General features: G+C 44.7%; 1 protein-coding gene across 1 annotated transcript; it reads left to right on the forward strand.

Annotated features, from left to right (window-relative positions):
• Positions 1-1726: 1726 nt before the first annotated feature.
• Positions 1727-10672, forward strand: LOC144737426 (lamprin 0.9-like). Its single transcript, XM_078620105.1, has 8 exons — positions 1727-1816; positions 3982-4068; positions 5040-5099; positions 6287-6439; positions 8840-8914; positions 9140-9184; positions 9834-9872; positions 10549-10672. Exons 2-6 carry the CDS (start codon positions 4008-4010, stop codon positions 9172-9174), a joined length of 384 nt encoding a protein of 127 aa, XP_078476231.1. The 5' UTR covers positions 1727-1816; positions 3982-4007; the 3' UTR covers positions 9175-9184; positions 9834-9872; positions 10549-10672.
• The last annotated feature ends 290 nt before the right edge of the window (positions 10673-10962 follow it).

The following is a 10962-nucleotide window of genomic DNA, read 5'->3' on the forward strand; positions in this document are numbered from 1 at the left end:
AAGAGACATAAGCAGACACGCCACAAACACTACCACTGTTCATTCCCCCAGTCGCTCCCACTGATCCAGCACTGAATGCATGTAAACACGTATATCGCAGACATTGTATATTGGTTTAGCCTAGATTTACTCTTCAAAAACGCTAAATTTTACGTTAATAAAACATTTACTTGTAAAATATCATTTTACACATCTGTTGAGACAAATAATAGTGTTCTGATAACGAATTCATAAAATTACCTTTTTCTAATCTGAATCAACAATGAAAGTATTCTGTACCCATCAACGCATTAATCTGAATTTCAAGTCCGAGGATACAGGGCGGCCATTCTGCGCATTTTAAAAATGAAAACTGATAAAATAAAAAACATTTAACAACCCGAATAATGGCCTCTGTTTTTTGTTTGTTCACAAACCATAATGTATTAATCACCTTCCGATTACTGTATACGCCTTAATTCACCTCCGATTGACCAAAAACAGCGAAGTTATTGATGCTTGTGAACGTAATTCAACAAAGGCGGCCATTGAGGGGGATCTCGGATGCCATTTTATTTAGATACACTTTGGGGGCCAAAAAACACGGCCCGGCCAATTACACAAAAATAAACACCGAAAGTTCAGATCTCGTCCCTGCAAGTTGCCAAGAGACACCACATCAGCCCAAACGCCACGCAACATCACGCTGCTCAATCCTCCCATAGACTGAATCAAGCAAAGAGGTGCTTTGTGGATGGACAGTATGTTGAAATTATTTTGCAGTGTATGTAGTCAACCATTTTGAGACCGCTGCTGCCAAAAATCGCCAGAGCTGCACATTCAAATGCCCAGAATCGACTATGAGCACATATATTCATCATTCATTATGCCTTCCAAGCCTCCCTTGCATCACAGGGGGAAAGGGTGAAATCTGATTAATGCCGGAAACAAGAACGACCCAACAGATGTCACTACTCAATAAAATCAACAGTCAGCATTGCTTTTTATTGAGATATTCTAATTTGACAATATTAATGAGTGTCAATGAGTGTCAATGATCAGTTTAACACGTAGGCTTTCGCGAATGGATCCATTCTGGCGAATTGCCCAATGATGCTGGATGCAATTACCAGCGAAACGTCGTACTAAAATTGTAAATGTTGTGGTTTCACGTTTCAACACACCGGTGGGCTAAAGCAGTGAACTATTTGTCTTTTGTCAACGTGACACTTTTTTTTACTGATTGGCCGTGTCGGGTGGTGGAGGGTTACGACACATTTATAAATAACGCGATCTAAACCCAAAAATCGTTGATTATGAGTGTCAATGATGTCAGTAATTTTGGACGGGTCGCTGCAGCCAAACCGCTTGAGCACGAATCCGTGCAGGTGCCTGTCTGGGCGTGGCCTATACACGTGCACGTGACTCAGGAGCCAATCCCCGAGTCGCCGTTTTGCGTCACGTGACGGAGCGGGCGACCGACCCTGTCAATTACACACCGAGAACGAGAACGCATCGGCAGCGAGATGCAGGGCAAGACGAATACTACTGGGCACCGATGGACTGAAATAAAAACCCCAGCTTTGTTCGGTTTAACATTCAGGCCAAATAATAAAGTCTGTTTTGGGGGTCAGATCCCTTGAATATGAATGTCTCATTCAGACTCTGCCTTCTCGACAGACCTGTTCTCCACCTGAAGTGACCGAAACGTCGTGAGAATTAAATGTTTTATTTTTATTATTTTATTATTTTCCTTCTACGTGACTTTACCGAAAGAACCAAGAAGAAATATGAATGTCTCGTTAACCCACCACCAGCCGACAGAATACGTTAACGGGTTTGTCACGCAAACGAAACGTATTAATTAAGTTACCTCGGCACTCGCTGGTGTTGTAAATGTTGTGGATTCAGAGAAAATAGGACTGCGTGTCTTCGTCGTGTGAATATACTTTGCGTGTGCGCATTTGGAAATATATGACAGTACTGTATATATGCGTTGGTGTGTCCATGTGTATGTTTTAATTAGTGATGTGCACTATAAAAACGTTGCCACTGGTGGAGACAAAGGCGGTCGGAAGTGTTGGCCAAAAACTCCCTCGTGTACGATGTGGGCCGACATAAGTGCTCGCTAACAGCACTTGCCCCAACAATCTGTTAAGGCTATACGGTGGAGCTTTGTCTAATTAATGTACAAAGCTCATGCGACTATTTATTTGCTTGTATGTCTGTGCATGCTCTGTGTGTGCATATCAGAATTCATCTTAATCAGTGTATGTATGTGGCAAGCTGTTAACTACCTCGCCTTGTACACAAACTCCCTCGTGTACGGTGCGGGCCGAAAAAAGTGCTCGCTAACAGCACTTGCCCCAACAGTATGTTAAGGCTATACGGGGGAGCTTTGTCTTATTAATCTACGAAGCTCAGGCTGATATATATGTGCATGTATATATGTCTGTGCATGCTCTATGTGTCCGTGTGTATGTCAGAATTCATCTGAATCTGTGTATGCATGTGGCAAGATGTTAACTACCTCGCCAGTTACACAGGAAATCGTCCGTTCGATCTCGACCCTGATGCCTGTATATTTGGAGTTTGCATGTTCTTCCCGTGGTCGTGTGGATTTTTATCCGGGTCCTCTAGTTTTTCCCTCCGCATTAAGAAAAATGCGTTTAGAGTGGCTGCTGCTACAGTTTTACACGTGTTAAGCCACTTCATTAGCCAATCATTTGTGGACAGGTCACTTCTGAAAAAGTGCTACCTCGCTCAGTGCGTCTTACCTGGAAAAATAAAACTTTTTTTTAATATGTGAAAATAAACATAAGCTTATAAAAGTATGTGTACATATACACAGAATGTGTGTTTATGCGTGATGAACGGTGGCCAGGAAAAACAGGTTGTGCGTGGTCGCAGTTATAGAAGGCCAAGTCAGGTTGTGAGTTGAATGGTTAAAAGCAAACCCACCCCCCCCCTAAAAACTAGTGCAAAACTAATATTAAGATCAATGAAATGAAATAGATTACTATATAAAAGGGTGAAAAAGATACGAAATAATAGCAGCCGGCAACAGAGGCATGCTTGATTCTGCAGCCGTCTGGAACACTATTCCGATACTAGGAAAGCACTGGGAGCTGTGCGCTCTTAAATCTCGATTGAAAACCAATTTCTAGAGAACTGCTTTTCGTGTTTAGTTGATTGTCCTTCTCTCGCACCTCTAATTAGCACGTTTTCAAACGTACGGTGCAGAAGAAATTCAACATACATACACACGCTTTGGTTTTTTCAGTAAAGTCACAGTTCCTGCAGTCACGAAAGCTCCAAATCATTCATACACACATTCTTGTCCACGTCCCCTGCTGGTCTCATTTAATTTGGATGAGTTCCTAAAACAATAATACCTCGATTCACATCTCCCCCTTTTGCATCGTTTCGCCAAGACTTCATCACTTTATGAATACCGCTCCCCGATTTGCGTCACCTCAATCCCATACTTGCGTCGACAGCATCGTTCATCCTTTCTCATTATCCGTCGTCTCTCAGCCTTCGCCTCCACCACCTTACCCTGTAGACCGCTTCATCAGCCAATTCGTTGTACTATCATTTGTGATGGCCAGGTTGTTTCTGAAAGAGCCATATTAACAGTGGACCTTACCTGGTAAAAACAAATAGTTTAGTTTTAGTTTAATATCGAGGCAAATGCGACATTTAGTGGTGTCGAGTGGAAATGTACTGAAACTCAAGTAAAAAAAACCCAAAAACCCATAAATATTTGGAGAGGCTTCAATGCCTCCCGTATTTTGACAGGAAATAGACGTGGTGCTTTGCTTTTGGCGTTTGTCAACGCTACACTGGAGCTATTGAGGCTAGGTCTTGTCTTGGCTGGGTCAAAGCCAAGCCAGCCCCTGGTTGCTGCCTTTAAATGCTGGGGCTCAAACTCCAGGCTCGTCACTCCGAAGTGAAGCTTCATCAGCCTCAACTCAAGCCCTTCTTTCTTGTCGTCGACAGCGAAAGCAGAAAACCCCGAAAGCAAAATGGCCGCCGCTATTCAAGCTCTCCTCGTCCTCGCCCTCCTTCACCTCGCCACTGCGACGCGTAAGTTGGATGGAATATCTGTGTGAGTGTAAGTCTGTGTCTTTGTGTGTCTATCTGTGGATCTCTGTGTGAGCCTGTGTCTATGGATATGTGTGTGAATATATCTTTGACTGTATGTGTCTATGGATGTGTGAGTCTGTGTCTTTGATCTTTCACTTTGTGCGAGTCTGAGTATGTGAGTATCCTTGACTTTGTCTTTGTGTCTATGCATGTCTGTGAGTGTTTTTGTGTCTCTCTGTGGATCTCTGTGAGTGCGAGACTGCGTCTGACTTTGCGTGTCTATGGATGTATCTGTGCGAGTCTGTGTGGTGGTGAGGATTTTTATCCAGGTTCTCTAATTTTCCCCTCCACATTCAGAAACATGTGTTTAGAGTGTTTGGCTGCTGCTATACATTTTCACATCAGCCACTTTGTTAAGCTATCATTCGTGACCAGGTCGCTTCTGAAAAAAAGCTACATAGCTCAATCGACCTTACCTGGTAAAATAATACAATATTAAGTCAGTGCATCTATTTGTGTGTCCGTGTGCACGCGTCTATGGCTGTCTTTATCTTTTTGATTTCTGTGGTGCTGGTCATTCACCCGCTTGTGTGCCGTTACTTGCCTAAATAATTGCTACTCGTGAACGACGCTTGCCCCAACAGTTTGTTAAGGCTATAGGGGGAATCCTTGTGGGAGCGTTGTGGTGTAGTATTTAGCGCACTGTGCTATACACCAGTGACCTGAGTTCGATTCCCGCTCACAACTAATAACGGTAGAGAATATTTGAACTGGTCCTGGGCCTTTCTTTAACTCAGCATTAAAAATAATTGTAGGGGTCAGTGTATAAACATCACCAGTGGGGAGACAAAGGCGGCTGGCCGTTATGCCTTCTAACAGCACTTGCCCTAACATGCTATGCAGGCTATGAAGGGGATTGTTTTTGTCTCTGTATCTATTTGTGTTGCGTGCGTGTCTCTGCCTTGCCACAGCTGTCGTTGGCAAGCAGACTGTGAGCACTTTATCTACGGGATTCCTGGGCCACCCTGTGGGTGAGTGAAGTTCATTACAACTCAGCGAAACTACACTCAATGAATCACAATGCTAAACGGTCTAAACAGTGATGTTGCCAGTGCATTGGAAAAATGTGAATGAATGGAGTGCCCAATTAGTGCGGTTATGATGGCTCTAACCTTCGATTAACACGGTTGGCGATGTAGGGTGCGAAAGATGTTCAACATAGTGACAGAGTCATATCGTATATTATATTGCTCTAAGGCGATTTTAGTTAACGTGTTGCATGGTCTAAAATCTAAATAGACAAGTGGGCGACGGGGCATGATGAAAAAGCCCAAATAAGTGACCTCCAATTAAAAAAAAAAATCTGTAACTTGCAAAAAAATGGCGACATGTTAAAAACACACAAACAACCCATATAAAGGAGGAACCCTTCAAATAAATGAAAGCATAGGCCAGCAGGCAGCATAGTTCAGCAGGCGGCAGCATCTTAATGTTTCAAATGTGGTCACAGGCCAACACGCACACTCATATTGTCACGCATACATAGTCGCTCACATCCTAACACTCACTCACATTTTTATGCACCCACTCACACATGCTCACAAACACTCACACATTCTTACATGCACTTAAACACTCATTTGTGTACGCATATAAACGTGTTTTTTTTACAATGTGTCTCCATACCTCCCGATGTCTCATCGTTAACCCGTGGACAACTTATAGTGGGCAAGTCGTTGGCCCATCTCACTCACATCAGTCTCACGAATAACCCTGTTCTATATACTTCTATATGCAACGCATGATAGACATAATCAACGTTTTTGGGTTTAGATCGCGTTATTTATAAATGTGTCGTAACCCTCCACCACCCGACACGGCCAATCAGTAAAAATGTGTCACGTTGACAAAAGACAAATAGTTCACTGCTTTAGCCCACCGGTGTGTTGAAGCCACAACATTTACAATTTGAGTACGACGTTTCGCTGGTAATTGCATCCAGCATCATCGAGCAATTCGCCAGAATTGCCCGATGATGCTGGATGCAATTACCGGCCGTGTCGGGTGGTGGAGGGTTACGACACATTTATAAATAACGCGATCTAAACCCAAAAATGTTGATTATGAATAACATTGGTCGCGAAAGCCTACGTGTTAAACTAACGCATGATAGAGCCTGAACCCACATTCTCCATTCTATTCCCTCTCGCTATTACAGGAGGTCTGGGCTATGGAGGCCTGGGCTATGGAGGCCTAGGCTATGGAGGCCTGGGCTATGGAGGCCTGGGCTATGGAGGTCTGGGCTATGGTGGTCTGGGCTATGGTGGTCTGGGCTATGGTGGTCTCGGCTATCACGGAGCGGCCCTTGGAGGTGCCTACACGCACCATGCTTGTAACAGATCCATACACTATGCCACACACTCGACCACCCGTACAAAACAAGTCATGGTGAAATTAGCATTGGAAATTCCACACTCCCATGGCAAGGGGAGAGTTGATCCACACGACAAACCACTGTTGATCTTCCCTACTAAGTGTACTTGTTTTAGCCATCAACCAAGATTTTAACTCTCAACTTCATGATTGCGAGCTGCTCAGCTCTATGGCGGAGCCACCTGGTCAGTTAGGCTCAGCTGCTCTCTAAACGAACATCAGCACCCGCCCTCTTCGGACAGCCACGCCCACTCGACTCATCTGGACTGTGCCAGTCAAAGCAGAGCGGTTGGTAGGCCCACTAAGATATGCAGCTATTTATCAGAAGCGACCTGGCCACAAACGATAGCCCAACGAAATGTCTTATCACGTGGAAAATTAAATCAGGCAAACACTCTGAACGCATGTTTTTCAATATGGAGGTGAAATACAACCCCCACGTGACCACCACGGGAGAGAACACACAAACTCCAAATACAGAACATGCATCGTCTGGGTCGGAATCGAACCCATGACCTCTTCTATACCAGGCGAGGTTGTTAACATCTCAACCACCATTTCACATCAATCCCTCGTCAACCTTACATCGAATCTCCTCCCCCCGCCCATTAAACACAGAACTGTCTTTCCCTGGCAGCTGAGCTCGTTCACCCTTATAGTGGGCTCGGATACCATGCACCCCCTATCACCGCGGTGGGTATGCTGCATGTGCATGCCCTTGCATGTGCCCCCCACCCCTACCTAATTGTTTGAATTGAATCTTAAAATCCCCTCCCCTACTAACACCATCACCACGACATCCAAAGATGAACGTGAGTCACGAGCAAAATTGGTTTGCCATGATTGCAGTCAACATTGAATCTATTACGGTAGAAGGGAGTGGAAAAATGTATGTATAGGAATAAGGATACATCCTATTCTGAAGAATAGGTTTTCCCATTTTTTCTGGCAACAAAACAGGTGTTAAAATGTTAAAACACCAAACTTAAACCTTTTGCAAAGAATTATATCTGCATTAACCACATGTTCTTTTGGTGAAAATACAAACAAAAAACATGCTCTGAAAATATATGATGCATTGTCTTTGAAACTGATTGGTCCACACCAGAGAAAGCTTTCTTTTAGAGCTTAGTCTCAAACAGTGTTAGACCAGAGGACGCCAAATCATATTCTTATTCTCATCATGGATGAAGGTGCAGCAATACAACTGCCACCGGTGGCAGGTGCCTCAATGAGAGGTGAGCTCTACAGGATATTTGATTTATCCGGTTTAATTTTCAATGCCGGCACGTAGGAGTTCACGGAGGTGGGAGTCACTTCCCACAGTTCCCCTCCACCGCACGCAATCTGGCGATCGGCAAAAACTGTGCCGAGCCTATTTAATATTTCCGGGTGAAGAGATGCAGAACTGCATTTCCTCAATGAAATCATATCTCAGAAGTTAAGCAGATCTTGAGCCTGGATAGATCTTTGATTGGGCGAAAAACCGCCAAGCATGGACCGGGTGTCAAGGGCTGTTATAATTGGTTCTGTAAAGTTATTGCCACGTTAATTCAGTGGCGACCGGTTCTATTTGTGCGGAATATTTTCGCTTCGAAATGCAAAGGCTCAAACGTTCGGGAATGTCGTGTCGGTGGTGTATGGGGATTTAAACAGAATAGTCAAATCTTTAACGATCATCATCGATATCATTAATTTCAAAAACCACTATTGTTGTTTTATAATGAAACCTAACCGGTAGTTTGTCCGGGGTTAAAGCAACAGCAACCGATGACAAGACGGTAGTTGGACCATGAGTATTTTGTGGAATAAAAGTGACGACGTTTCGATCACAACACAAGCAATGACGATCGCTTGTGTTGTGATCGAAAACTCGTAATTTTAATTTAATTAACTTTTCGTTTTTATATTTTTTCATATCTACGTGACTTTACCGAAATAACCAAGAATATGAATTCCTGCAGTTTTAAGTCAAACCACAAAACACGTACCTAGCCAACTGTGCTAATCGGAGGTGTGGAGGAAGGACAACTAAATACGAGAAGTAGTTCGCAAGAAATCAGTTTTCAATCTAGATGATGTAAAATTACCACAGCTCCAGTGGCTTCCTAATATCGGAAGAGCGTTGCAGATGGCCGCAGAAGCGCATCTGAAAGGGCCGCGCGATGATGCGGTGACGGTCTTTGTTCGATGGCCAGCCAAAAGCCGCTGCGAGCGTGTGTATGTTAGAACAACTATCACACCCGTTCGTTGCAAACCGTGCTAATTCGAAACGTGCTGGGTGAGGTTTAATGTTTAACCACCATTTAACCCTCCCTCCTGTGTGTGTTGTTTGCAGCCCTCGGCGGACTCGGCTACCCCCTCGGCATTGGCGCCGGTGTGGTGGCTCCTCACGCGGTGAAAGGCAAAATCGGTGAGGGTTTCTCTTTCCCGCCGGCAAATTCCCGGCGCATAAATGTTCCTTCGTTTATACAGCTCAGCTACGGAGTGTTGTTTAATGCGTGTATTAAGGACTGTGCTCGTTGACTGTTGGATGCGTCATTTACTCTCAAAAAAGTCTGCTGTGGTCAATATTATATTGTAACAGGCACGTGAATCTCCGTTAACCTTTGTACTGCGATATGTGCTGTGTATGCAGCTGCCCCGTTGGCGCCTTTTGTTGGTGCCATCTAGGTCGTCACCGGTAAGTGAAGGTCGCAGAGACACCAGAGGCTCACGCAGAGACCCGTACACTAAGACAGAGACTCATACACCTACCGAGACACCCTAAACACTTATCCAGAGACCCATAACTGTTCCCAGACAACCATACACTTACAGAAACTCAAAGACTTATGCAGAGATCCTCAAACTTGACAAAATAATAGCCAAAACCTCCCGAACCGAGTATAACCTTCCCAAATAGAGTATTGAAGCTCCTGGGTGGATTGGTGGCAAAGCGATTAAAAGTGTAGAGATGCAAATTTCTCGACACAGTGGAGGGACACGTGGATTAGAGATCACATGAAGGTTATTGTCCCCGCCAACGACAACAATAGGGGGTAACGCTCACAATGACCAGAGCAACCAGATGGATGATAAAATGTGTCAAGTTAACACAGTGATGAGCACATCTGCAAGTCATCTCAGTCAGTGCATAGCAGCTCGGTTTGTAACCATGACCTGCTAGCATCAAGTGCCTCCCAAACATCACCTGACCCCGTCAACGTGCACCTAGCCTAGCAAAAGCACCATTGTGACCATCACTTTAGTGGTGATTCGACCGGGGCTGTTGTTGCTGTTGTTGCTGTTGTCTAAATGTGTCGTGTATGTGTTTGTATGTCTGTGTACAGTGACAGAATTGCTAGGCGATCGTTGACTTGCCGCACCAGGTAACTATTCCATGTAATTGTTCCATTATTATTGGCACCAATTGGCCCATGCCCGCATTTGCGGCATTAAGTTCGTGCTGCCTTCTGCACTTATTTGACGCGATGCATTAATTTCCTTAGATCATCTGGAAAGTTCGTGGTTCACGAATTCCTCCTCTGTATGTGGAGTTTTATTCCCCAGGCCCCATCACTTTATCATTATGCCTCACCCATCCCCCCAGACAAGGCATGGCTTGTTCTTTTAAAAGGAAGTGGCAATTAGTTTTCACCCCACGTGGGAACTAGCAAACTCTGGGCTAAACCCGAGTCGATTTCAGTGAGAAATTGTGAGAGTGTATGATCGGGGTTGTGGAAGGAGGGGAGGGGACACGTATTATGTATATGTTGAACTTCTTTGGCGCCGTACGTAGCCAACCGCGCTCATCGGAAGTGCGGAAGGACAACCAACTGAACACAAAAAGTTGTTCTAAAGAAATGCGTTATAAATCTAGATGATTTAAAAGTTTATAGCTCCAGTGGTGAAGGGTTCTTAAAATATTCTTAGAGATACAGGTTTGGTCCGATCTTTATGTGGGCCTAACCCACAGATTGATGATTTATAATGCTGGCTATGAAGGTAGACTACGTTTGTTGAGTGCAATTTAATGATCTGGGATGCGTGCGCGTCTGTGCCCAGCCCTGCGTCCCATCTGCAGTCACTTCAAACAGAAGTGGTGCCTGTGGAAGTGACTCAAGACTCCGGTGAAGAAGTGACTTGAGGAAGGTTATGGACAGCCTCGCCAACCACCCACCAAAGGGAGCATAGGTTCACCACCTACTCCCCTCCCATACCTGCCCATTCATACCGACTGACCCACCCATCCTACCCAAGCCCTTGACTCTCACACGAATTCTCATCGGTGCAATACTATCATTTCGCCGTTCGTTAAGTTCCTCACCCCCTACTCCTATGCCAATTTCCTGCAAATTACGCCATTCGGACCCTTGAGTGCGTGCGTGAGTGAGTGTGTCATCGTGTGACAGAGTGAGTGTCGTGATGCAAGTGGGTGGGCGGGTTTGCCGGCGTCTGTCCATAATGTTTTTCTGAACT

The sequence above is a fragment of the Lampetra planeri genome, chromosome 69, assembly GCF_965212315.1.
Source record: "Lampetra planeri chromosome 69, kcLamPlan1.2.h2, whole genome shotgun sequence".
NCBI classification, from domain to species: domain Eukaryota; kingdom Metazoa; phylum Chordata; class Hyperoartia; order Petromyzontiformes; family Petromyzontidae; genus Lampetra; species Lampetra planeri.